Raw genomic sequence first — 26,908 nt, forward strand, 5'->3', positions numbered from 1 at the left:
TTCTTGATTCCTTCTTATAATGTGTTTACTTATGGTGTCAAGAGTCTCTTTTTTGGCTTTGGCACTTCTCTCAGCTTTTCAAATAATAAATTTCCTTTGTTTTCGTGGAGGGTAATATTTAGACCTTATTCTTCAGTGACAAGCATTTGTGCGGACTGGTTTTCTCCTTGAATTGCAATGTGAAAAAAGTAAATGAAGAACCAATCGCTTTTCTTTATACAATTACAAATTCTCTATATTTAAACTCTAGTGCTAATCAGCTAAGCAGAGCGACTGATTTGTGGGCGAAGCAACGTCTTAATCAGCCATGAAAATATTTGTGTGTCTAGTATCTCAGTTTTACCAACTGAAGCTCATGGAATGGTAATGTAAATTGTTGTTGACCAAGCCCGATGAACATATTGCAGCCACTTCTTGCCTCATCCTCCTTGGGCCACTAACAAGGACCCCAATGCTTGAACCTTCACAATCAGACAATATGCCTGCAAAATAATCAAATGTTAAAACCCTAATCCCTTAAAGAACTGATTCTGAGTGGTTTGATTTAAAATAACTCACCTTTAAGATCAGGTCTTCTATCATAGTACACCTTTGTGGATTCGACAAAGGACCAATGGGGAAGGCTTTCAAGCTCTTGATCACCACCGGAGTAGCATGCGCTTGGTGAAGTAGTTATCGGCGTGGATGTGTCTATGGCTTGAATCTGTCCCATCTCCTTGACACTCTGTTTCTTGTTCCATAGAAACCCTGCTGTTGCAGTTGTGGCTATGGAGACACATAAGAGTAACATGCTTAAAGCAGATCTAGAAGACTCAGAGTACATCATCTTATAGTCATGCTCATTTGGGTATATGTAAAATCGTGTGAGGATGCCCAGGAGCACAAGGAAGATAACAAAAGAGGAAGATATTATCATTGCAAGCCAAAGCCAGCTGTTTTGGCCTAGAATTGCAGAAACTGGTACATCTAAAGGGTCTGGCTTGAAACATATTGTTTGGAAGTGCTTGTGGGAATTTGATGTGGGTTCTCTCTCTCTTGTCACATAAGCTTCAATTTGTAATTGCAAGCAAGAAATGTCCAAATCTGTGCCTGAAACTGGGAGGATGAGGTTTAACATGGTGAGGTCCAGTGATTTCCTGAAAGCACATATGAGCAGAATCTGTGGGGTCTTAGTGCCTGAGTTATTGGCCCGAAAGAGGAGCTCCCGGATGATCGATATCAAGGGAGTAATGCCACTTCCTCCACTCACCATCACGATCGTGTCGTGCCTGCACCGGATTTCACCATGCCAATCAAGTTAGCTTAGCACTCACATTATGACATTATGAAAAACTGGGGAGTTGGGGATTACAATGTAAGCACCTTAGCATGTCGTTTGAGACAGGTCCATAGGGTCCTTCAACTGAGACTTGTAGGCGGTCTATGGGCTGAGTGGATGACAACTTCTGATACAAGTTTTGAGACCAATTTCCTTCGCTTTTGATGACAACGCTAAGCTTGTCAGCATCCAATTTGCTGCTGGAAGTAACACTAAAAGGATGCCATTGCAGCTTTGAAATGCTAGGTACATTTACAAACAGCATGCTTGTTGGAGAATAACTGAGTCCTATAATCAAATTCAATGAAAAGATTTAAAATGGGAAATCTCAAATTTCTTTTCTTTTTTCTTTTTCAGTTTTTGTCTTTCTTTCTTTCTTCACCTGGGTTCTTGGAGAAGTTCAACTCAACAGCCTCACATGGAAGAACACGTGCCGAAACCAGACGAATTCTTTGTTGTGATTGCAAGAAACGCAAGAACCTATCGATGATGAAGAGGTAAAAGCCTGGGAGCATTGTGCAAGCATAGGAGAACTTCACATGAAACACGTAGAAGACAACAAAGACGATGTAGAGATGATGAGTGTAGAAGAAGAGCTCAAACATCTTGCGGCGTATGCGAGGGAAGCTTGTAGCCCACATGGCTAATCCGGCGAGCAGAGCGATTTCTCCAGCCAAATTGCAAATGGCAAAGTTGTCCCAGTTGAACATCTACAGTGGAGAACAAAACTGCTTCAAAGTGAGAATGGCTGGCTCATTTCATTTCTAAATTATATAAGTTAACCAAATCACCTTCTATCTAAATGAGAAGTGGAAATTTATTATTTACCAAGAAGATTTGGCTTGTGTTGGCCCAATATATGATGTAACAGAGGCCGTGAGCCGTGAAGAGGGTCATGACAAGGTGTCCCAGCCAGATATGATACTTGATGCTTGCCTCTGATGTGAGGCCAATGAGCTGCAAAATGGAAGAGCCTCTGCTTACAGGGAAGAAGAGAAGGGATAGACAGAAGTTTCCAACTAGGCCTAGTGCTAGTGCTACAATTGATAACTTTGTTTCCCACCTGCCAAATTAAGTTCATTAAACATCTGGTTAATTATTTATATGAAGGAAATTATATTAAATATTCTCAAGTTTAAAAAACAAATAGAAATTTCTTACACTTGCTCTCCCTTGACTGCGGCGTGTGCGGTTGCAAACATATTATGCAGATACGAAGAGATGGACCAGACAAGTAGTGCAATGACCATCACTACAAAGGATAGCTCTATCCAAGAAACAATCCCAAGAGGACCTTTCACCAGCGCCGGTCTCTTCCATGATGCCCAAAATGACCATTGCACCCTACCAATCAAAGAGCAAATAAAATAAGAAAAATATTTGATATATGGAGAGAGAGAGAGAGAGAGAGAGAGAGAGAGAGAGAGAGAGAGAGAGTGTGTGTGTGTGTGTGTGAGGGTACCTTTGGTTGTTCTCATGAGCTTTCTTCTTTCTCCTGTGAAGCAAAAAGCAGCCCACAGTTGCTATAAATAGGATGGGGAATGGGTAGATAAGCACCTCTGCACCTGGAAAAAAAAGAAGAAAAAACCATGGCAGCAGAGCAGAATGCAGTAAGGGAAAGGCTAAGATGTTTGAGTCATAGAGTTGCAGAAGAAAGTGAAAAAGCTTTGGTTTTTAATTATGAACCCAAAGAAAACAATACCTTGTTTCTCAAAATAGGTAGAATCAGTTTTTTTAAGAATGTGAGGAAACCAATTCAGGTAGAAAGTATTGGTGGGCATCATGATCCAAATCATCATGTACCCAAAAAATACCACCATCAGTAGCAACAGCACCATTGATTCAAGGGTCCTCATTCCTGCACCAGAAGACGTTTCTTTTTCTTTTAGCCCTTCGGGACCTAAACCCATCTCTCTGTTTTCCAGTAAAGAGGTTTCCTGGATATCTTTATATATAACTTGCATATTACGTAAATTTAACCTTTAAAAAAAAAAAATTATTTGAGACATAATTTTTTTATTTATAATAATAATAAAATTTGGGAAAGAATCATAAAGCATGTCAAGAGTTTCAGTGAGTTCACAAGTAAAAATGAGAGAGAGAGAGAGAGAGAGAGAGAGAGAGAGAGTTTTGGAAGCCAAATTAGGCATAAAATAAAAGTTAAAAATGGAATTGTAAACAAGATGGTTGACTTGTAATATGGATGGTGAGTGAGAGAGTGCAAATAAAAGGTCATTGGAGATACCGTATACTGTTCGCAGTGTTCCTTCCAATGCAATTGTCAATTTGTCCTTGGCATAAATATACATGCAACGCCTCAGCTCTGCCTCCGCCTGCTCATTCCCCAATTCATTGCATATACATTTGTCCTTTACCTATATGTTACTCTACAACGTAATATCTTTTCTTAAATATTTTTCGGTTTAAAGTTGAAGAAAATTGAGTGGAAATGAGATTTTTTTAAATACGTCTTGTCTTTAAGAAATATAGAAGGTATCGTCTAATATATATGAATTAACAACTGCCATTCCTTTACATTGCCATGGAATAAAAAGAAGTTGACAAAACTTCAAAACCTAAAGACAACTTAATACAATGAAGGTCCGTCCGGCCAACTCCGGCCAAAAAACAGTACAATAAAGGTAAAAAAAAATCTGCCCTTCTATGCCTCACCGTTTTCCATAGATCATGTGCAACAGTGCAAATTGCAATGGCTATATAAAAATCAACATTAATTGCACAATTCGAGCAGAGCTTCCATATTATTATTATTATTATTATTATTATTATACATCAACTATTGAGTTCAATCCAATCCACCCAAAAATAACACACACACACACAATTTTATACAGAATTTACATAGCATTATGGCACTGTACAGGCTGATTTGATCACCAGTTGAAGCTAATGGACTCGAAATGCAGATTATCTGCCAAACCAGATGAACAAATTTTAGCAACCTCATGTCTCATCTTCCTTGGCCCACACACCAACACTCCCACATCAGATTCTTTGGACCCCAGCAGAATTTCTGCAATATTATAAACAAAAAACCATAATCATTAATTTCTTCAAAACTGTGTGTATTAATAGGATGTTCTGCTTATAATAGTGGTTAAATAACCTACTTTTGAGATCAGGCCTTGTTCCATAATGCACCTGGGTGGCTTGAGCAATTGGGCACTCTTGATTCTGTGGATGGCTTTCAAGTTCTTGAACATGAGTTCCATAGGCATCCACGTTCTGAACTTGCTTCCCTTCCGTGGCATTTTGTCTCTTGCACCAAAGGAAAACTAAGCTAGACACCATGAAAATGGAGGCACAGACCAAAAACATGTACCAAAGACATCTGAAGGAGTAATCGTAAATTTCTCCAGTGTTGTGGTCAATTGGGTAAATGTAGAAACGAGTGGTGAGGCCCAAAACAAAGAGGAACAAGACAAATGAGGACGAGACTATTGCAGCAAGCCATAGCCAGCTATTTGGGCCTAAAACCGCAGAAACGGGCGAGTCCAGCGGGTCGGGTTTAAACCATACTGTTTGAATGGCCCTTTGGGCCTCTACCGGAGGCTGCTCTGTTTCTCTGGTCACGTAGGCTTCGATTTCCAAGTCTATGTGGGCAGCAAAATCAGCAGGGGCCCAAGAGATGGGAAGCAATAGTTGAAGCGTGGATAGATCAGCTGAGTTCTTGAAGGCACAGATGAGCCGTACACGTGGCACATGGCAGTCAGGTTTGGTGCTTTGGAAAATAATCTCACGGATTATGGAAATCATAGGAGTAATTCCACTTCCTCCACTGAACATCACCAGAGCCTCATGCCTTAGGAAATGAGATGAAACAGGGCCATAAGGTCCTTCAACAGAAACTTGGATATGATCCAGATTAGAAGAAAGTTGCTTGTAGAGTTTGTGAGACCAACTTCCTTGGCTCTTAATCACAACACTCAGCTTATCTAGCTCCATGTTAGAGTTTGAAGTCACTGTAAAAGGGTGCCATTGCATCTTGGATATGCTAGGCACATTAATAAACAAGATGCTAGTGGGATTATAATCCAACCCTAGAACAAAAAATCGTATTTTTATTAGTTAATATAAGGAAATAAATAATAATTATGATTGCATATGTGAATTAAGTTAGTTGGTCAGCGCAGCTGTGCAGTGACTCACGACCCCTTACAACCAAGTTCGAATTCTCTATGATTAACTCATAAAATAATGGCCTTAAAGTTTAATTTAATTTAATTACCTTGGGTCTTGGAGAAGTTGAGCTCAATGGTTCCACATGATAAAACTCGTGCTGAGATTAAGCCGGCTCGTTGGTAAGATTGTAAAAATCTCAAGTATCGATCAACGATGAAGAGGAAGATCCCAGGAAGGATCATGCAGAAGTAGGAGGCACCAACATGCAAGATGTAGAAGAAGATGTAGAGTGGGTAGAGATTATGGGTGTAGAAAAAAACTTCAAACATTTTTCGCCTGACCCGTGGAATGCTCGTCACCCACATTGCCATTGCAAACACAATTGCAGTGACCCCAGCTACATTTGATACATAAGTTTTGCTCCATTCAAGAATCTGCAATGCGTACGTCATCACCAAGTCAATTAAATCTGCCGAAGTTACTTTGTGTTGTGTTTTTTTTTTTGGGTTCAACTTTGTGTTGTGTTCATCATGGATTAAAGCTTGAGTGTATAATGTATTGCCATTTTTATAATTAATGTGTACGGAATTAATTCGTGATGAGTCAGTCTATAGTTGTATGTAGCTATAAAAAATAATTAATTATAGTTACATTATAATCACATATGTGATATTGACATACTTGCCTAGAGAAGAATTAAGCGTATAAATTAATCACATGTGTTTTATGAGATTGATTATATAGTAGAAGGATATATATATTCCATTTCCCTCCGTACGTAATTTATGTTTGTTCTTGGATGGTCCTGCAGAGAATCAACTTACCTAGCTACGATGTTTTCCTATCTTATCAACAATATGACACCGAGTTTTAGTTGAACCACTGAATTCTTCCCTTTGGGATTGTGAAGGATTCCTCACTATACTATCAAACAAGAAACAAATAACAACAGACCTCTGCGCAAGACGCAAACAGATTCTCTTTCTTACTACTAGAAACAAGAAAATCATTTTCATGCACACATACATGATAATACAATCAATTAAGCTAAAATCTAGAGAGAGAGAGAGAGAGAGAGAGAGAGAGAGAGAGAGAGAGGGAATTAATTAAAGAGAACAAAAAAACTTGAACATGAAAATATATACCAGAGCCATTTGATGAGTAATGCCCCAGTAGATGATGAAGCCTAGGGTGTGTGCAACAAAAAGTATCATCGAGAGATGGCCAAGCCAACTGTGATACTTAATACTTGACTCGGATGTGAGCCCAAATAGAGGCAAAATTGAAGACCCTCGAGTTACAGGAAAGAAGAGAAATGCCCAGCATATGTTTCCAATGTACCCCAATCTCAATGAAACACTTCGAAACTTTGCTTCCCACCTGCCATATTTATATATACGAAAAACACTCAAGCGTTAATTGATTAGTAAGTTGAGAAAATCTGATGTCCGGTTGGAATTTTAAGTCAATAACAAGTATTATATTGAATTCATACACTTTCTCGCCAACTTTATGCATATGGAGGTGGCCAAAGCTGACATATAAGTAGTTGGCAAGAGACCAGACCAAGAGTGCAGCGAACATGATCGCAAAAGCAAGCTCCATTGCCGTAACAATTCCCAGAGGAGCCTTTACAACCGCCGGATGTCTCCAAAAGGTCAAGCGACTTGTTGTAATTACACTACTGCAACCAGTTCATAATAATGATGATGATGATGATGAGTATATATAGTTTTTTTAGTTTGTATATAAGATTGTGGAGTTTGAGTATGACCTATTTGATTGCTTTTGAAAATGGAGATAAACACAGCTTAAAGCTGCTATTAGCATCATTGGGAAGGAGAGAAGCAGAAGATTTACCCCTGTAATTAGTATCACACATCACATGGTTAGCATATAATTATATAGTGAAGAAAGAAAGTATGCATCAAAACAAGTTAATAAATTAAGCAAAGCAATTCATCAACAACTGAAGGAAGACAAAACCTTGCGCTCCAAAATATGTAGAACTGAGCTTGCTTTGTAGGTTGGGTGTCCAGACATTTTTGTAGGTTTTTGTAGGCAACATGGTCCAAATCATGAGCCATCCAAGAAACACCACAAGCAAAATCAACCTTGTAATACTTGTCAACATTGTCTGACTGCCCATCCTTTCGTTTGAGAGGAGTGTTTCGATACTGAGAAAGCTATGCAGAAAATTACCCCACCTTCTTCTGCTATGCAACTAAAAGATTAGCTTCCAACAATTTATAGGCATAAGGGTTGAGGAGAGAGGCACCATCCATGCCACCCATATACTCCTCACCCTCATATTTTATTAACTTCTTTAGTTTATAATTAAGGTCAGAAAGAAGGCGAATCAAGTAAATTGTAAAGAGGTGCATGCGCGACGACTTTTTGATGAGTGTGAATAACAGTTCTCTATCAAGTTCAATAATTTAATATATTTTTTTCTGTCCTTAATTCTTTTGGGCTCTAGAAAAGTAATGATGTGAACAAAATTATTCTATCAAAAGGGCCACTTGAAATTAATTCTCATATTCAAAATTTCCATTATATGTTTGGTTGCTGCTGCTACTATTATGCGCCCATTGTGCACATGCGTACTATACTTACATGGACATGCGTACTATACTTGCGTGGTGCTTCGGAGCGATATCAAGATTGGCAAGTATAGTTGACTTTTCTTGGGAAATGAAAGTACAGTTGACCAGTGGGTGAAGTAGAGAAGTATGGTACAGGTAGTACACCATAGTAGTTGACATTCATCAAGAAAAAAAAGAGTTGACATACTTTGTGTTGCCAAACGCAAACATAAACAGTTTATATGCAAAAGATAATTAAATGAAGGCTTGAAACGACATGGTTTTGTGTCCCTATTTGATATTTTCATGTGCACAAGATGTGGAGTTAATCATGTTATTTGTATCACATTTGTTGATCATCTATCCACAGAGATCTGATCACTAACACAGCCTCGAATTAAGAGAAATAGAATTTTCTTGCACATATCATCGCAACCCAAGTTTTTTCTACTTGCATTTGTTTTACAGGCTTTTCACTTTTTTTAAAAAAATAAATAAAGAAAAATATATATGATAGAGACCTATTCAAGATGATGACCATCTCAGACCAAAAAAGATTATGAACATCCACCGTCTCCTGTTAATTACTCATTCCCAATATCAATGATTTACACGATTGGATGAAAAGAAAACCAAAACGATGGAAAATCGAATTTGCATTTTCTACATGTGTCTGAGGACCATCATTCCAAAACCAATGCCAAGAAACGTTGCAATGGCAACTCCAAAAATGCCTGCAAGGATTGCAGGAACTACCAAAGAATCCCATCCTTTGGCCCTGGCCATTCCACCTGCTGTTGTTGGCCCTCCAATATTGGCATTTGATGCCAACAGTATCAGCTTAAGATCAAAGCGAAATAGCTTTCCCAATCCGAGGAGCACGGTGAGATGGACGGTTACTTGAACTAGAGCAAACATGAAAATACTAGGCGCAGTGTTGATCACATTCCATATGCTCCCACTAGCACCTATTACTGCAAAGAATACCTGTTCCAAAGAAAGCCTCATGTTAAGCATACATAGAACGCCGCTGCATGTAAAGTATATCATATTATATTAATAGATGGATGGATAGTTGATTTGAGGTCAATTTTCAGTTACCTGCATCAAGAGCAAAGCAACAGTATCACCGGCAGGTGCAAGGTAAGCGAAATGTGTTGGGAGAACAGTCGCTAAAACGACAACAGTAGCTGTTATTGCTGGTAGGCTACCTCCTTTGATTCCACATAATCCTGTGAGATATGTGGACGCCTTGCATATCACAAAAGATGTAGCAAGAGCAGTAGCAGTTTCTAGAACAGGCAGCTTCCTCTCATCATTAGACTCCATTTTCAATGAAACATCTGCCAATAATTTCCAGATGCGTAAGCAATATCGGTAGAGATTATTTAAAGCTGGCATGTCTTAGAGAAATGGCCGGAAAGAAAAATTATCATCTGCCAAAGAAGTTCCAGCAGGAAGAGAGAGAGCAGAGCAGAGCATAATTGAGAGATCATACATCATCCAGCTTAACACAACGTATGCAGGACTTGAACTAAATTATATATAGGACGAGAATTTCATACCATTAGTTGATCTTAAGGCCTCAGGAGGTATTTTAGAGGCCAAAGCAAACAACACCATGAAATACAGAGCACAAATAACATTGTCCGCTGCTACTCCTGCAGCCAAAACCGAGGGGGAGACACCGAGAGCCTCTGAAATCGCAACATAATTAACAGCTACAGAAATCAACCAAAAAGAAAAGGAGAAGAGAAAAAACATTTTAGTCATAACTATAAATAAATACAGTGAATTCTGAAGCCCCAAAATTAAGCTTCAAAGAACACAAGTAAAATAATTTATCCTCAGTTCTAGGATGCAACAAATTGATATTATGATGTTGCTACTTAGAGATCAAGAAAGGTAGTACAATCATATAATCTGCACTACTGAATTTCCATAAACATAAGCTGACAGCTTCAAAATTAGCAGGCCAGTCCTGACACTTACATCCACCAATATAGCTACCCATGAGAGCAGCAGCTATTTTCCAATTATCTGAACCAAGTGATCGCATAGGCACCACCAAAAATGCCACTAGAGTTCCAACCATAGTTGCAACTGTAACATACAAGAAGTTACAGGTGATCAGTACCAAATTTGAAGTATATAAGCATTCCAAAGGAACAATTATGTGAGAAAGTCATTTTCATATAGAAAAGCTAGTCTTTACAATGCTCTAAAAAATATTGCCTGTCAAGACTCACAAGCAAGAAAGTATCACCTGATCCAAGCAAGAAAGCTAAGAGCAAAGTCCCTGTGGACCGTATCACACTACGCAAGTCAGCTCGAAACAATAGCAGTGGAATAGCTAATGGTAGAAGGAACTCCAAGACAATGGAATATGCAGGCGCTTCAAAAGGAATTATGCCAAGATTACTTGCTGCAAGCCCAACCAAAGTGCTTACAAGGGCAGCACTCACCATGCCACCAATCTCGGTCTTCTCGGACCTTGCAGCAACTCAAACCAAGTCATTCATTACGAGCACATATGTCCATTTTGAGTAAAATTCTCTTTTTTTACAATTTAAAAATATATATATATATTTTCTCTGGGGTCAATTAAGAACTGGGGCATGTTTGATTTGATAGCAAGTATGATTTTTGGACAGTGAATTACATAAAGCTTAAATCTTTTCTTTTCGTACTATTATTTTTCGATGACATTTTCTAGGCAACCAAACAGATGTACGTAACTAAGTGTAAATTGGACTGAAGTGGTATTACCAGAGGCCGAAAGCACCAGTTGCGAACAGAGCGGTCCATAAGCCCCAATGGTCCCCCGGAGCGATGATAGGGTGCCTGAGCTGTGACGTAACCCTCGTTGCCCGACTGAATTTACGGCTCTGACGAGAAGTCAATGGCCAGAGAAGCGTTTTGTTTATGGTATGAGACAGAAAGGGCCCGGGGTTGACTCTTGTGAGTTTGGGCTTTGATGCCGAACTGTGAACTGAGAGTGAAAGTGATGACGTGGGTATGGCGGGAAGGGAGAGGAACGGCAATGTGAAAGACGCCATTAATGATTAATCTTGAGGACTGAGACTGAGGTTTCAGCTTTGAGTGTGGGTGGGTGTTCAGCTCTTCTTGTCGTTTGTTCTATTTGGATCCTTCTAGCAATTATGATGACGTGGCAGGTTGAGAGCTCAAGGACAATGCACCTTTGGATCACTTGTGATCATTTGTTGTCATTTGAATCTTAACATGTGAGATGTTTTGCCACTCTACGTAAAACTTAATGAGTTGTCTTCTCAAACTCGGTCAATGCCACAAATCTTAATATACATGCTGTTCAATTACAAATGGGTTTATCTACTTATTTTTCAACTTTCCCACTTCTCTGCCTGCAGGTTCACAAAGGTTACAGGTCTGGAAAATTTCAGGTAATCATCGTAGGAAAGCATTACATGTATTTAAGAACCGCCAGCCCGAATGCAATGCCGATGAAAGTTGCAATCGCAATGCCAAAAATGCCTGCAAGAATTCCAGGAACAATCATAGAATTCCACTCTTTGGCCGTGGCCATTCCACAAGCTGTTGTAGGGCCTCCAACATTGGCATTTGATGCTATAAGCAACAACTTCAGGTCAAACCCCAATAGCTTTCCCAATCCCAGGATCACAGCAAGATGAACGGCAATCTGGATTAGAGCAAAGAAAAATATACTAGGAGCAGTGTTAATGACACTCCATATGTTTCCGCTTGCTCCCACCACCGCAAAAAATACCTGTTTCTCACAAACAGTTGCCAACAAGAAGTCACTTATGACAGATATAAAAGAAATTGAGAATAATGAAAATTTTATCAATTAAGGTGGCTTCCGTGAGACATTAATTGACCTACAAAATTTGGTTTATGGAAGAAGAGAAAAGTCCTTACCTGCATTAGTATCACAGCCATAGCCTCACCAGTTGGTGCAAGATATGCGAACTGTTTTGGAAATACAGTCGCCAGAGTAACAACAATGGCTGTTACAGCTGGCAGGATGCCTCCTTGGATTCCAAAATATTTCGTGAGATAATGGCCACTCTTGCATATGGCTAAGGACACAGAAAGGGCCGTAGCAGTTTGTATCAGAGGAAGCTTGTTTCCAGGCTCAGAGGATGCATCCTTTCCAATGCCTGCCAATTAGAGTTCCAGCAGTGTCTGTTAGGACATACATCATGTTTGATATTTTAAGCTCATGATAAGACAGGATATACAACATTTTGGCTTTGCAGATGCTAAAGAAAAAGAGAGGCAACAGTATGGACAAAGTAACATTTGTTTCATGATCAATGTGGCACACAACCGAAGAATTCGTTTTGGAAAAGAAAAAGGTGGAAAAGTATTTAGCTAAAATATTTTCAAGATTGCATCCATTGAAAATGAGGGAGCTGAACCAATAATTAATCCGCCAAGATAGCTACTGGAATTCTTCACCCTCCAGAAAAAAAAACGAAAAAAAAAACAAGCAGGACAATCATGACATGACAAAGTAGAAGTTTACAAACCATCATCAGATGTTGAAGGCTCAGGAGGTACTTTAGAAGCCAATGCAAACAATGTTGAAAAATATACAGCACAAATGACATTATCCGCGGCTAGCCCAGCAGCTAAAATTGAAGGAGAAACCCCGAGAGCATCAGCTATGGCAACGTAATTGACAGCTACGTAAAACCAATTGCAAAAACTTTGTCAGGACTTAGGATATATAACCAACATATGCAAATAGTGGCAATACTACATCTAATTTCTAGTCTTTTTATAAGAAACTTGGAGGGCGATTACAAATAGGTTCCAATTTGTGTGTGTGTAGCTCTATAAGGTGGTAAACAGATTACCTCCACCAATATGTCTGCCCATGAGAGCAGCTGCTATTTTCCAACTATCTTGACCAAGTGATCGCATTGGCACCAAAAGATATGCCACCACTGTTCCAACTGTTGTTGCAACTACATTGCAACACAAAGGAAAAGACAAATATCAAGACCCAAGAGGTTATAATGAAGAGGAGGCAAAGATCGAAACCAAAAAGCCCATATAAAGTTGACCACAGAAGTATCATGACTATCCATAAATATTCATTTAATTCATTAATCTGCCCCAATAAAGAACATTATACCTACAGGGAAGCAGTTTTCATGATCATGGCAATGAAATATAAACTTCCTCAAAAATGCATGACGCCTTAAAAAGGTCAGAACTTTTTACAGCATGAAACTTCCATGGCATGTAATAATCCAATAAAAATATAAGCTGAAGAAACCAAACACAATAAATCCAAGGATTATACAACAGTAGTTATGGAAAGTAAATCATGAACTTGTGTTTACAAAAGTTGATAGAACAGGGTGCCTTAAGATTAGAATTAACTTCCTTTCTTTATGAAGTTCAATTATTAACAATTTCTCAAACAATCAAAAATCAGAATGAAATAATTACAGAAACAGAAAATTCATGAACTCAATATTACCGGATCCAAGCAAGAAGGCCAAGAGAAGAGCCCCGGTTGATTTGATCACACGTCGCAAGTCTGCCCTGTACAAGAGCAATGGCACAGCCAGTGGGAGCAGAAACTCCAACACAATCGAAAATGCGGGTGCATTTGATGAAATAATTCCCAAATTACTCGCTGCAAGTCCGATCAATGTGCTCACCAATGCCCCGCTCAATGCGGCCCCAATCTTCGTGTTCTTCTCTGACCTTTTAAAATAGTATTAAAAACAAAAAAGGAACTGAATTTAGATCAGTTGAGCTGAATTTTGAATTGTTTGGAAACTCGAAAAGCAAAAAGAAAGCTTTGATTGTGAATTATGTGATCACCAGATACCGAAAGCGCCGGTGGCGAAGAGAGCAGTCCAGGTGCCCCATTGGTCGTGAGACGAAATGAGAGGGGCGTTGAGTTGAAATTTGACGGCTACAGATCGATCTCCTAGATTAGGAGGAGCCGGAGGAGAGAGAAAGCTCTGCCTTCTGTTATTCAACGGATCAGCTACTGAACTACTGCTGGTGATGGTGCTGGGTGAGGAGGAGACACGGACACTCAGACTCGGGTTTTGGCGGGTAGACAAATTTGACGGTTGGAGTGCCGGCAAAGCTGAACGAGGAGGAGGAGCAGGTACGATTGAGAGCCTCGATGTCATCGTAGCCATCGGAAACAGATTAAATTCTGATTAAAGTTGAAAACTTGAAAGTTGTTCGCTTGGGAGTGTACTCTCGGTCAATGAGTCATTGACTTCACTCTCATTAATTTTTTTTTTGTTTTCTTGTAAATAACTCTCATCAATTACGGAATGAAAAGAAATATTTTTGTTCGTGTACTCTCACCACCTTTCTCAAACCCGCGGCTCTACCCATGTGATTTTTCTTTCTATTTTCGCCAGACAGCGAAAGTTGAGAGCTCAATATGATCATCCAAATTTAGCAAATTCTTAGCTTTATTTAATGTTCTTTTGTTTTTAATAAAAGCTTTGATGAATGCTCATTAGCACTAATTACACGTTTAATTACAATGTAGCCAAAACACCGAGGCCAAGATTGGCCAGCAAAGACATACTCGATTGATTTCTTTCCGTATCTTTGACTGCCCTCTGGTCGATTCGTTAGTCTCAACGTCATTGAGCCTTACCTTCGATCAAGAAAAAGCCTTCTTAAACCAACTAAATAATTCCAACAGCTGAGCAAATTCTGTGGTTGTCAATTTAGTCATTTTGTATTACATCTCATGTTTTGATAAATCCTGAAACTGAATCAAGTGTATTGTGTTCAATTCTGGCAAGTTTCGATTAATTACAACTTGAAATTGAGCAAGATTTAGCGCCGTAGTTTGTTAACTTTTGCCAGATGGATGATCAGCAATATCACTGCAAAGATGTGTCAGTTTGCTTCTGCTTCTTGGCACTAAAGCCCTCCTCTTCCAAGGCTTTCAATTTGTTCTTGATTGCTGCTATTTTAGAGCTCCGACTCGTCTGCCCTGAACTACTACCAGAAAGGCTTGTTTTGGTTGCCTCGCCTGCTCCTTTTGAAGAATTTTCTGCTGCTTCTACCGCGTACTTCTCACTGGAAACGCGAACAACCAATGGGCGTCCACATGCTAGTCTCCCATGCATCTTCTCCTTGGCCAATTTTGCTTCCTGCATGCTTACTTTAACGGTGGAAATCAGGAATTGCTTGAAACGTAACTGATAAGAAAGCAAGCAGCTTACTTACCTCTTTGCTGCTATACTGGATGAAAGCAAAACCCCGTGGCTCTCCACGTTTTCGGCCACGAGTGTGCCACAAAAAGTCCTCAGTTACAATCTTCCCAAATGGAGAAAACATCTTAATTAGAGCAGCCCTGGAAAATGCAGGAGCATGATCATATTAATTATCAAGGGTACTAGAGCAATAAAGATTCAATATTTGGTCGGGTATTCCAAAGGTTTACTTACTCCGTTATCCTCAGATCAAGGTTACCAATGTAGATTTTGCTTTCACTATTTTCATCACCAGAACCATTAGGATCCTGCGCTTATCCATCACAATCCAATTCAGGATTCTGTAATGCCATCTAACACGAAATATGAAATATCTAATAAAAACTATTCCGACATGTTGCTAAGATTGTATAATATGTTTATACTGATGGTTCTCAAACAGCAAAGTGTCAGAATAGTAATCACTTTCTTCTCTTTTTATTTTGCAAAGCAATCATTTTCAAGCTGAATCCGGTGGACAAGCTTCCTTCGGGCCATACAGAAGTGCCAAACTGGTAATATTGGTTACCCAAATATATAAATCCCATCACCTTGGATTCCACTGTCAGGTCCATGTTTCAAGTCCAATGTTCATATAGATATCAAGGGCATTTTCGCATTCACTAACCACCACAGGCAGCCCCAGACAGGGGCCACATAGATACATGACTCCCCCAACCCACACAGTCACAGAAACATAAACAAATAGCTAGAAATATCAAATAGTGTTTACCGTGGGGAAAAAGAAGAACCTTTACAGAAGCAAAGTCTTTTTCAATTCATAGAGTTACCTCTCTCTCTCACACACACACAATTCAAATTATAGTTCTAACAACTACCGAGATTAAAGAACACAACAATGCAATAACTGAAAGGCAACTGTCAGAACAAGTATAGAAAAAACAAAGCCAAGGAAACTAAAACAAATGTGGGAAGAATGGGCATGAGAAAAGCCGCATATGCTGCATATCCTAACAGAAAGATGGTTCTAAACATACACCTTAAAAAGGTTTTAAAAAGAGGAAAAAAAGAAAATGCTTTTGAAAATAAGTTTACCATGATACAAAAAAGGGAATATGATGAGAATTCAAGTTCCAGCAGGACCAGCACACAAGCATAAACGAAGCTTCTGAAATTTAGAGCATCAAACTCTGCGTGCAACCTGCATGTAATTAACAGTAAGAGCTCTCTTCACTCAGATAATGTACTAAAAATTTGAAATTGAACCATATTAAACAAAATTCCTGCCTAATCCGGTGTTGCCCCTTCATTCGAGTTCCTCAAAGAACAATTTTTTTATGGTAATAAGGCTAAAGTAATTTGAACATCAATATATGATCCTGGCCTATAGCCATGATTCATGACAATGAACTCAGATTTTCATGAACCTACTCTAAACTGTGAATAAGACATTGATCTGAGACGAAACCCTAGATATAAAAATCTGAAATTGAAATTTTAAAGCGTAATTGGTACCTACCTGCTACGTGAACAAAATCAAGAGCGAACCTGTTGTCTCAGAGAGTCGAGGGTAGGGGATAGCGAGATGGAACGAAGCAGAGAGAGATTATCAGGCAAAGGAAAGCTGCGCTGATGCTCCGGTTTCGAATGTAAGAACAGAAACAAGGGGAAAACTATAAAACGACATCGTGCTCCAATTAATAAGTAAAAAGAGTTTTAAATACCAAAAAAGCAGAATCTTATATTTTACTTAACGAATTTATGGTAATTTTCTTGACAAAACAATATATATATATTTTCATTTTTAAGAAATAGAGAAGAAAAGGAAGAAAATGACATGGACCTAATTACATAGCAAAAAAGTACCTAATTGATGACCGGCAGCAGGGCAGAGGAAGAGGAGTTGCTTTTGTGAGTCCCCCTAGCTCCATTTTAGACACGCTAATCACTAATGTCTCACTCAGTAGCTAGCTACTTCATTTCTCTTCAAAGTTTTGTTTTCTTAGTTTCATATGGGTGTGTTGGATGAAGAAGGTGGAGTTGGGGTTGATGATGGATGAAGAACGGGAAAGGACACTTTTACCCCCAATTTTGACGGATAAATTGACAAAGTTAGATGGTAAGACTCAATTGGAACTATTTGTCGAGTTAACGGATGTAATTGCCTAAAAAAAAAGTTCGGCGATCCAATTGCAAATCGAGTCAAAATTTAGGGATGTCTACAATTAAAAACCCATAAATTAATTATGATTTTTAAGGCAAAGACAAAGTTGATGTCATATTAGAGAGAGGTGTCAATTTATTACTTGGAAGGTCAAAAGAAATGGCATCCACCCACCAACCTGAATCAAATTTTCAACGATCTTGGGCCACCACGATGAATCTATGATTGAACACCTATAAAGTTTGGGAACATTTTAAAGAGCATAAATACAAGACGCGTGTATTCAACTTTAATTTCTATGGTATGTATATGCTCTTATCTGTTCTTCACCAAAGACGGAAAATGATAAAAGGAATTTGGAGAGTGGCTCTTTCTTTGGACCTACCCAAACTTTTGAGCACATGAAGCCCCCCTTCGTGAAATTGGAAGATGAAAGTGACACTAACATTTTCAGATACTCAGTGGCTCTATCACTTGCAAATTTCACTGAGCTGGCATATGCGTCAACACTTTTCAGTGTGTGTGCAGCTTAAATTTCACTTTCTAACCAGTTATGTATAATATATGGTTTCATAAAGTCAAACATACAACAATAGAAAAAAAGGAGGGGGTAAGAAAAGATGAACAAATAAATTATACATTAATAGAAGGGACCCTTGGATTGGGTTAGCTTTCAAATATCCTAAAAATAATCATGAAAAAAAGCACAAAGAGAATATGAGAATTAGGCCTGAGTATTGCAGCATTTGCATATAGAATCATGAGAAACATAGAAGAAGAGACAAAGCCTTGACCTTTTTTGGCAGAGGATATCACAAGGGAGAGGGGGAGCATGCAAAACCATATAGCCTGCAAAATGCAGCTCAGCATTTCCTTCTGGAAGTCATATAATTCTACCCACTTGGCCAAAAATGTCAAAAACAAACACAGCTTTGTCCACAAGATAAGAACGGTCCAAAAATCTTCAATATAAAATAATTTTTTTCTCAACACTTTACTTCCATTAGTAAGGCCTCTGTGACTCTGTTTCTCCACAAACCCAACAATTTGTCTTCCACTCTTCACTCTCATGAGCTCCAGCTCCTGAACCTCTTCAAGACCCCAAAAAGCCTCCTTCCATGGAGACCAAAAACCTTCACTTTCTCTCTTTAACTCTCCTCTCCCTCCTCCACTTCTCAGCCTCTTTCACTCCCTTAGACAACTATCTCCTCAACTGTGGCTCACTGTCCAACACCTCGCTCTTCAACCGGGTCTTTGCTGGAGATTCCTACAAACCCGGGTCGGGTTCCATTTCGCTCACCAACCAAAACCCACCTCCCAATTCACCCGCCCTTTACCACACAGCAAGAGTTTTCACCAGAATTTCAAGCTATAGCTTCGGCATCAAGAAATATGGGACTCACATGGTACGTTTCCATTTCTCACCGTTTGTAGCTCAAGGTTTCGATCTGAAAGCTGCAAACTTTAGCGTTTCCGTTGATAGGCTTGTGCTGTTGACTGATTTACATGTTAGAGATAATGTGCTTAGAGAATATATAATGAAAATTGATACAAATGTGCTTGAAATTGTGTTTACTCCTCTGGACAACTCGGGTTTTGCATATGTAAGCGCAATTGAAGTTTTTTCAGCACCTGAGGACCTTATTGTTGATTATGGAGCTAAGTTGGTGAGTGCCGATGTAGTTGAATACAAGAATCTTTCTTCCCAGGTTTTAGAGACCATTTATAGGATTAACGTTGGAGGTTCCAAACTGACCCCCTTTAATGATACTCTGTGGAGGGATTGGGTCCCTGATGTGGATTATCTTGTACTGAAATCGGCCGCAAAGCGTGCCTCCACCAGTAATATTCCAAATTATCAGAGAGGAGGTGCAACTCGAGAGATTGCCCCTGATAATGTTTATATGACTGCTCAGGAGATGAATAGGGATAAGGCAATTACAGATGCAAGGTTCAATATCACATGGGAATTTCCAGTGGGTTCGAATTCTGGGCATTTAGTTAGATTGCATTTCTGTGACATTGTTAGCCCTGCACTTAACTTGCTGTATTTTAATATATATATCAACGGGTATGCTGCATACCGAGATGTCGATCTATCGGTACTGGCAACCAATGAACTTGCATCTCCACTCTATATTGATTTTGTTGTCGATTCAGATGTTTCGGGGGTTATACAAATTAGCGTTGGTCCTTCTGATCTGAGCAGTTCTGTGAGGATGAATGCTATATTGAATGGGGCAGAGATCATGAGAATGGTGAATGTTTCCCATTTACAGACTGAAGCTGTTTCTAAGAAGAAAAGTATATGGATTTTGGTGGGTACAGTTGTTGGAGGCTTTGTTATTCTGTGTTTTGCAATTGTTGCATTTCTGCTTGCTTTGAAACGCAGGAAGAAGAAACTGAAACCTGCACCTGCAGAAAGTGTGGGTTGGACACCTTTACGCATATATGGAGGTAGTTCACACAGTAGAATGTCTGAAAGGACAGCACTTGCATCTCCAGGCCCAAATGGATATCATTTCTTGAAAATCCCTTTTGCTGAGTTACAATTGGCAACGAACAATTTCGATAAAAATCTAATTGTAGGCTCTGGTGGTTTTGGCATGGTTTATAAAGGGGTCCTAAGGGACAATACAAAGGTTGCTGTGAAGAGAGGTGTGCCTGGATCTAGGCAGGGCCTTCCAGAATTCCAGACTGAAATAACTGTTTTGTCTCAAATTCGGCATCAACATCTTGTATCACTTGTTGGTTATTGTGAAGAACAGTCAGAAATGATACTTGTTTATGAATACATGGAAAAGGGGCCCTTAAAGAAACATTTGTATGGTTCGGGGCTTCCAACTTTGTCTTGGAAGCAACGACTTGAAATATGCATTGGATCAGCAAGGGGTCTTCACTACCTTCATACAGGTTTTGCTCAAGGAATCATTCACCGTGACATTAAATCAACTAATATCTTGCTTGATGAGAATTATGTGCCTAAGGTGGCTGATTTTGGTCTTTCAAGATCAGGTCCGTGTCTCAATGAAACCCATGTAAGTACTGGCGTTAAAGGTAGTTTTGGGTATCTTGATCCTGAGTATTTCCGGAGGCAGCAGCTTACTGATAAGTCAGATGTTTATTCATTTGGGGTAGTGCTCTTTGAAGTTCTTTGTGCTAGACCTGCTGTTGATCCATTGGTTGACAGGGAGCAGGTGAATTTAGGTGAATGGGCAATGCAATGGCAGAAGAAGGGTATGCTTGAGAAAATTATTGATCCCCATCTTGTTGGACAGATCAAACCAGGCTCTTTGAAGAAGTTTGGAGAAACGGCAGAGAAATGTTTGGCTGAATATGGTGCTGATAGGCCAACCATTGGTGATGTACTATGGAATTTAGAATATGCTCTTCAGCTTCAGGAATCTAGACCGCGAAGAGAAGTGCATGAAGACGGTGATATCAATGAGCTTCCAACAAATACAATTGTTCCTGGAGATCCAGCTACCAATGCAAGAACAGAGGAAGGTGATGGTAATGGTAGTTTAGAGATTAACACAAGCCAAGTTTTTTCTCAATTGATGACCAACGATGGTAGATAGCTTTAGGCTTGTGCATCAATATACAATCAATACCATACAAGAATTTTAAAGATCTCCACTTTAGCACTACCACTGAGACAAAACTTAGAGGTATCTTTCTGAGGTTTTTACTACTATTAAATTTTTCTCATTTTTCTTTTGGTTGCTTTTAATCCATCTTTTATCACGATTATCATCCGACACCTTGTAATGAATTTCTGAGTTATATCTTCCCCACTGTCAAGATGTTGTAGTATTTTCTTCTTTCTATCTTATTGATGTATCTTGTATGTAACTGAAAGAATTACAGAAACTGTTCATGTTTGCTGTCTGAAATGTATAATGTATTTGTTTTTGCATTTCTGGTTTTTCAAGTGCCGAACCCACAAAGCTACGAGTTATATTTACACACAGAAGAGACTCTGAATCATAGGAAGCTTGCATATTTTCAAAAGTAAACTTCCTAGCTGGCGAACTAGCTGTTCTGCACTACACTAGACGCAAGAATCTTGTTCTCAACTTTATATATATATATTTCTCACTTTCTGCGGTTCTGGTTTTTCACTTAAAAAGCAATTTGTGCTGCCATCTATCGAATGAGTGGAAAGTAATGCCAATTAGGCCCCAAGTCCAGCTGGAAGCTAAAATGTCGTCAATGGTGCATTAGGTTTGCTGAAGCAATCTACCAAATCTGTGTAATATGGTGAGAGTGAGAGATAGTGGGATTTGGTCTCCCCACTCAAAAGTGTCGATCCTAAATCACTAAATATGTAATACTTAAACATTTCTCTCTGTCTTTAATTAGATTAAAGTACATCATTTTCATACCTACTGACCTCGTCTTTGTATAGTGTAGCCTAGCCTAGCCACCATCATTTTCAAATTTGGCGTCTATTTTGAACCCAGGCCTTTAGAGCATCTCCAAGGGAGATGTCAAATACCAAACATCAAATTTAAATTTGATGGCTGATGTGGCAATTTGATATCTTACACAGCTTTACACTCCACCCGATATGTCAAATTAAATTATTATTTTATTACATTTTAGTGTTTATTTATTTTTAATTAAAAAGAATAGAAAAGAAAAAATAATAAAATATTCATTTGATATCTTACTTTTGGGATGTCAAAAATAACATCTCAATCTTCAGCCTTCATTCCACATTAGCTTTGACACATCGGTTGGAGTGTGTGAGATGTTATTTCTAGCTGTTAAATGTCGATGTGGCACTTTTGACATATCGGTTGGAGATGCTCTAGTACTTCACTTATGACATATATACAAGTAGTCATTGAACTTATTTGTAGCTGAGGTGGGATCCATATCAAATACAGTATCAACATCTGTATATCGAATTATCGATAGTATCAATAATCTGAACGATGTATCAATAGTTGATATCGTGTCGATATGGATCTCACCCCAATTACAAGAAAATAGGATCCCCTAAATATGGAAAGAGAGTATGGCTTACTTTGAATATATAGCTTGTGAATATAGAGGATCAACATATTTTTCTTTTCTTTCACACATTCATGCAGTTGATCAAGTCCCCAGAATGTGATCTCATGATAACACGTATCATCACCTACAGAAAATCGTATCTCACGTTGATATTTTTAATTAAAGATTAAGCGTGTGTTACTCAAACTAAGTTGTAAATAGAAGTCAAATTCGAAACCTTAGCTTGTGGCATCGTTGTTTACCTTCCAAGTTTTTGAGAGAGACTTTTGAGTTTGACACCCACACCACAAACATTACTGATAAAAAACATAACGAGGAATTCTTGCTCTGGGGCAGGGATATGCCTAATTGTGTCGCAAATGCGAAATATCTAAAATCACCGACGTCGACGCAACAAAAACAAAATATACCAAAGATTTTTATTACAAAGATTTGTAGATTAAATTGCCATTTTCACCCGAAGAGTTATGTGTCTGAATCTTGATTTCTCAAACTACTGATACCCTTGTCTGTGATAAAGATACCAGCACGGATAAGGGTATTACGGTCATTTTGAAAATAAGGCAGTCGGTTGTGTTAACCGTTAATAATTGCGTGGCGTGGTACGTAGGCCCACTTATCCAAGTCGGGCTAATCATAACTCGATACGCTAAACCACAGTGGCAGACAGTTGTGCTAATTGCTGTTGATTCCGTAATTTCCTCAACCTTCCGGGGTCTGTTTCATTTCTGAAATACCCCTCCGCGAATAAAAAACCGACAAAAAAATGCCACTCACACAGACACAGTCCGTGGAAATTTACAACCAGATTCTGAATTTTGCTTCCACACACAAAAGTCATAATAATAAACACACACACTTTCTCTCTCTCTCTCTCTCTCTCTCTGCCTGAGTTGATGAATTAAACCAGTTTAACGAGAAGACAAGAGAAAAAAGAGAGATTAAAAAAAGAAGAAAGAAAGAGAGAGTTACAGAGAAATTTAGCAAATCGAGGCGAGGGTATTCAAATCAGAAGTCGTAATCGCTGAGGCAGCGAAAAGTGGTGGAGTTTTGTTTGAATTAAAGTGAATAATTTCATTTCCAGAGAGAGATATAGAGAAGGAGAAGAGGGTTAGGGTGTCTGATTTGAATTGAGAGGGAGGGGGAGTTTCGGTTAGGGATAGAGATAGGGTTTTTGGTGAAGAAGATGACGGAGGTGGTACTGCATATATATGACGTGACGAATAGTGGATCGGACAAAACGAACAGCACCATTCTTCAGATCAACAAGATCTTCAAGGACGGTATCGGCCTCGGCGGTATCTTCCACAGCGCCATACAGGTTCTCTCTCTCTCTCTCTCTCTCTCTCTCTCTCTCTCTCTACTCTCACACATGCACATGTATGCATGTATGTAATCCGAAAGTACACATGTAATGGCTAGTTGGCTGGTGTAATCTTGGAGTGCTGTGAATTCATAGGAGAGATCTAGGTTTTTTTACCTTCCTTTTGGTTGAGGCAGTTGCGAATTTTGACTTTGATTCTTGTGTATTTATTATATTGGTTGGAGAAATGACCTGTGTATTCACTCTGATTGAATATCTAGGGTTTATGTGGTCCTCAGTAGTTACTGATTTGCTTAATTTATTGTACATCTTTGATGGAGATTTTAAACTGAATAATGAAATTTTGCAATTTAGTGATATTAGATTTTCCCTGGATTTTAAAGTACGGAGGTGTGGTTGAGTTCAGCTTGATCCTGGGTGCTCATTAGTTGCTGATTTGCTCAATAGATGTTTCTCAGTATGATGGAAGTGCCTTTTTTGTTGAGTTTTCATTGCTTATATTTTCAAAGACAAGCATTATTCTTGTGTGGTATCTTCTTTATAGTACAAAGATCTGATCATAATTGTTTATGCTTTATTTGATAGGTTTATGGAGAGGATGAATGGTCATTTGGGTTCTGTGAACAAGGATCTGGTGTTTTTAGTTGCCCTTCTGGAAAAAATCCTATGTACACCTATCGTGAATGCATCACCCTTGGAACAACAGCTTGTTCAATTTTCAAGGTTAACCAAATCTTGAGGGAACTCAGTAGAGAGTGGCCTGGATATTCATATGACCTGTTATCAAAAAACTGCAACCACTTTTGTGATGAGTTCTCTGAAAGGCTTGGGGTGCCAAAGCTTCCAGGTAACGTTATGAGATCTGTTATTTTACTAGCAATTCTCAAGCTTAATGCTTTTTTCTTGCAATTGAAAGATTACTTGACCAAACATAAGTACAAGGGTCAATGATGTGTCAGTGTCCAAGTTGATTGCCTGATAGATGGTGTATGTTCTATTGGAACATTCTGATAGATGAATTTAATTAGTTGCCTTAGTGTGACTCCCTTTTGTTTGATGGGTTGCTATTGATATGCAAATTGGTTGTTGGTCCAAATCTCTGTTGGTTTACAATCTTGAGAGAAAAGTTTATAGTTGTTTCCGGACTTGATGAGTTTAAGCTATTTCTTGGGAGTAAAGAAGATTTTTGTAGCCAACCCTTGGAGAGCGGAACAGGCAGATTAATTAGTCTTTTTTAGTCAGTTCATATCATTGTCTTTCTATTTATATATTGATGTCATGTTTGAAAACTATGTCCTATTAAAATTTGACCTGCACATATATTTTGTCTTGGAAAATGTGCTGTTAAAGATGCACTCATGCCCCTTGCTCCATTGCTTTAGTTGACATTATTGATAGTGTATTGAACCTGCAAGCTTTATTTCAAGCCTGATTTATCTGTGTCTTGTACAATGTGTGCTTTGTGTCTGTTTTTGCATTATGCTTACTGCTTTTTTGGTTGACTAGTACCAGAAATTGTTGTGGTTTATGTATTCTTTTCATGTTTTATCACGAACTTGAAGATACGAACGTAGCAAGCGTGATCGATATAGCTAATTTAATATTGAGTTTTCTTCTAAATTGGTCGTGTGTGTTACGGGGGATGGGGGGAGATGAAAGGGTTAAGTTGTGAAGTTATGATCTTAGTGTTACTGTGCCTTTGGATTTGAAAATGGAGTTGTAAATTACTATCTGGCATGCATTCTTATAGCTTCTTCAACAGGTTGGGTTAATCGTTTTGCCCATGCTGGTGATGCTGCAATGGAAGTAGCGGGTAATACAGCAATACGGGTGAGTAATTTATGCAGAATGCACTATTGTTATAATATCCCTGAAGAAAAACTTATCTTTCAGAGCCATTTATGCTCCTTGAAGTCTGTCATTACCAATTCATTGGATCCTCTTCTGTAAAAGTACTGATTCTAATCCATACTTTAACTCTGGTTTTCATTGCCTATCATGTGCTTAGTGCATACATTGATTCAATTCAAATTTTCAAGCTTGTGGTTGCAGGCAACCAACCTTAGGTTTTTTAGTGTGCCAAGTTTTATGTAAATAAGATACTTGACATTTTTATCTTTCTTGGGAAGAGGCAAATTGCAGCAAATTTAATCTTAAACATATCCACAAGAGTCCCATGCAGAGACTATCATTACTGATGTTTTTAATTTGAAGTTAACTACGTATGGCCCACTATGTTTTCTGTTTTGCCTGAACTTGTAGTGGCTTTAGATGTGGCTTAACCCTTATGTTCTCAATCTTAATTTGTCTGCAATCTAGTGTGCCCAGTAATTTATTTATGATAATTTTTTATACTTCTGGTTGCTTGAGTGCATATAAGTCTGATAGTTTTCTTGGGTTGTTGCAGTTCAGACAAGCCAAGACAGAGATTGTATCTGCTAGCAAAGTGGCATATCGTTTCCTTGCGGGTGTTACTAACAATGCCATAGCTGCTCCCGAGTCTACTGGAAATTCAACCAGAGGCACTCCTAAATTTCAAGCAGCTTGGTTTAAAAACCTAATCACTACAGGAGCAAAACCATCCAGTAGTACAGAAATTGAGAATAAGGAAGAGGATGTACTTCGGCACCACCAGCAATCAGATGCAGAGTCGCCGCCTCGGCAGAAATCATATACATGGCGTACCACTTGAGATTGTAACTCCGAGGACATGTTACCATGTGTACCGCTAGTTAAATTCATTGCGTATCAATGAAAAATTTCTTTTGTCGCTGAACAGAATTATGCTCATTCATCTGCCCAAACTGGAGTATATATATTCAATAGATTGCCCAACTTGTAGTTGCTTTATTACATGATTGATTGATTAATTTCCGTAGAGTTAGGAAAGCACTTGTGAATGTGTTTGGCCAAGTTTGATCATCGGCTCTGTATTATCAGAGCCCTAGCTCTCTGAGTGGGGAAAACTATCCACTACCGTTGTAAGGGACGTCATCTGTAATTTGACTGGTTTGGTGATTTAAATGGATTTTATGAATATGAGTTCACACCCATACAAATACACTCTTCGCTAAAACTGTTGTCTCGAGAATTTACGGTCCATTCAAGTGAGACCAAAGTGATAATTAACTC

The 26,908-nt window shown here is 38.8% G+C and overlaps 7 protein-coding genes across 9 annotated transcripts; 2 read left to right on the forward strand and 5 right to left on the reverse strand.

Annotated features, from left to right (window-relative positions):
• Nucleotides 1–7: 7 nt before the first annotated feature.
• LOC110767769 (ferric reduction oxidase 2-like) lies at nucleotides 8–3,235 on the reverse strand. Its single transcript, XM_021971417.2, has 8 exons — nucleotides 3,021–3,235; nucleotides 2,781–2,883; nucleotides 2,480–2,662; nucleotides 2,147–2,381; nucleotides 1,701–2,028; nucleotides 1,363–1,606; nucleotides 559–1,268; nucleotides 8–482 (listed from the first exon to the last, which is right to left on the reverse strand). The coding sequence occupies exons 1-8, from the start codon at nucleotides 3,226–3,228 to the stop codon at nucleotides 340–342; spliced, it is 2,154 nt and encodes a 717-aa protein (XP_021827109.2). The 5' UTR covers nucleotides 3,229–3,235; the 3' UTR covers nucleotides 8–339.
• A 647-nt stretch (nucleotides 3,236–3,882) lies between these two features.
• LOC110767611 (ferric reduction oxidase 4-like) lies at nucleotides 3,883–7,751 on the reverse strand. The gene is made up of 7 exons (XM_088247732.1): nucleotides 7,448–7,751; nucleotides 7,236–7,323; nucleotides 6,957–7,145; nucleotides 6,607–6,841; nucleotides 5,568–5,895; nucleotides 4,450–5,379; nucleotides 3,883–4,352 (listed from the first exon to the last, which is right to left on the reverse strand). Exons 1-7 carry the CDS (start codon nucleotides 7,608–7,610, stop codon nucleotides 4,213–4,215), a joined length of 2,073 nt encoding a protein of 690 aa, XP_088103858.1. The 5' UTR covers nucleotides 7,611–7,751; the 3' UTR covers nucleotides 3,883–4,212.
• Nucleotides 7,752–8,472: 721 nt separating this feature from the next.
• LOC110767676 (uncharacterized) lies at nucleotides 8,473–11,178 on the reverse strand. Its single transcript, XM_021971286.2, has 6 exons — nucleotides 10,816–11,178; nucleotides 10,313–10,539; nucleotides 10,039–10,149; nucleotides 9,612–9,767; nucleotides 9,148–9,389; nucleotides 8,473–9,033 (listed from the first exon to the last, which is right to left on the reverse strand). The coding sequence occupies exons 1-6, from the start codon at nucleotides 11,103–11,105 to the stop codon at nucleotides 8,710–8,712; spliced, it is 1,350 nt and encodes a 449-aa protein (XP_021826978.2). The 5' UTR covers nucleotides 11,106–11,178; the 3' UTR covers nucleotides 8,473–8,709.
• Nucleotides 11,179–11,314: 136 nt separating this feature from the next.
• Nucleotides 11,315–14,356, reverse strand: LOC110767675 (keratin-associated protein, putative (DUF819)). Its single transcript, XM_021971285.2, has 6 exons — nucleotides 13,891–14,356; nucleotides 13,541–13,770; nucleotides 12,909–13,019; nucleotides 12,579–12,734; nucleotides 11,965–12,206; nucleotides 11,315–11,812 (listed from the first exon to the last, which is right to left on the reverse strand). Exons 1-6 carry the CDS (start codon nucleotides 14,217–14,219, stop codon nucleotides 11,489–11,491), a joined length of 1,392 nt encoding a protein of 463 aa, XP_021826977.1. The 5' UTR covers nucleotides 14,220–14,356; the 3' UTR covers nucleotides 11,315–11,488.
• A 388-nt stretch (nucleotides 14,357–14,744) lies between these two features.
• Nucleotides 14,745–17,323, reverse strand: LOC110767780 (RNA-binding protein-like RNA recognition motif protein). 3 transcript variants are annotated; one of them, XM_088249542.1, is made up of 5 exons: nucleotides 17,130–17,323; nucleotides 16,359–16,464; nucleotides 15,498–15,571; nucleotides 15,277–15,403; nucleotides 15,196–15,211 (listed from the first exon to the last, which is right to left on the reverse strand). In XM_088249542.1, the coding sequence occupies exons 1-5, from the start codon at nucleotides 17,192–17,194 to the stop codon at nucleotides 15,209–15,211; spliced, it is 375 nt and encodes a 124-aa protein (XP_088105668.1). In that variant the 5' UTR covers nucleotides 17,195–17,323; the 3' UTR covers nucleotides 15,196–15,208. The 3 variants fall into 3 exon arrangements, with proteins under 3 accessions (XP_021827123.2, XP_088105669.1, XP_088105668.1); XM_021971431.2 differs by lacking the exons at nucleotides 16,359–16,464; nucleotides 17,130–17,323 and having other exon boundaries at nucleotides 14,745–15,200; nucleotides 15,498–16,352; XM_088249543.1 differs by lacking the exons at nucleotides 16,359–16,464; nucleotides 17,130–17,323 and having other exon boundaries at nucleotides 14,745–15,211; nucleotides 15,498–15,511.
• An 831-nt stretch (nucleotides 17,324–18,154) lies between these two features.
• Nucleotides 18,155–21,346, forward strand: LOC110767710 (Protein kinase superfamily protein). Its single transcript, XM_021971338.2, has one exon. It carries the CDS (start codon nucleotides 18,546–18,548, stop codon nucleotides 21,006–21,008), a length of 2,463 nt encoding a protein of 820 aa, XP_021827030.1. The 5' UTR covers nucleotides 18,155–18,545; the 3' UTR covers nucleotides 21,009–21,346.
• A 1,879-nt stretch (nucleotides 21,347–23,225) lies between these two features.
• Nucleotides 23,226–26,629, forward strand: LOC110767698 (deSI-like protein At4g17486). Its single transcript, XM_021971318.2, has 4 exons — nucleotides 23,226–23,773; nucleotides 24,362–24,623; nucleotides 25,539–25,606; nucleotides 26,184–26,629. Exons 1-4 carry the CDS (start codon nucleotides 23,639–23,641, stop codon nucleotides 26,466–26,468), a joined length of 750 nt encoding a protein of 249 aa, XP_021827010.1. The 5' UTR covers nucleotides 23,226–23,638; the 3' UTR covers nucleotides 26,469–26,629.
• Nucleotides 26,630–26,908: the final 279 nt, after the last annotated feature.

The sequence above is a fragment of the Prunus avium genome, chromosome 2 (assembly GCF_965620075.1).
Source record: "Prunus avium chromosome 2, drPruAviu1.hap1.1, whole genome shotgun sequence".
NCBI lineage: Eukaryota > Viridiplantae > Streptophyta > Magnoliopsida > Rosales > Rosaceae > Prunus > Prunus avium.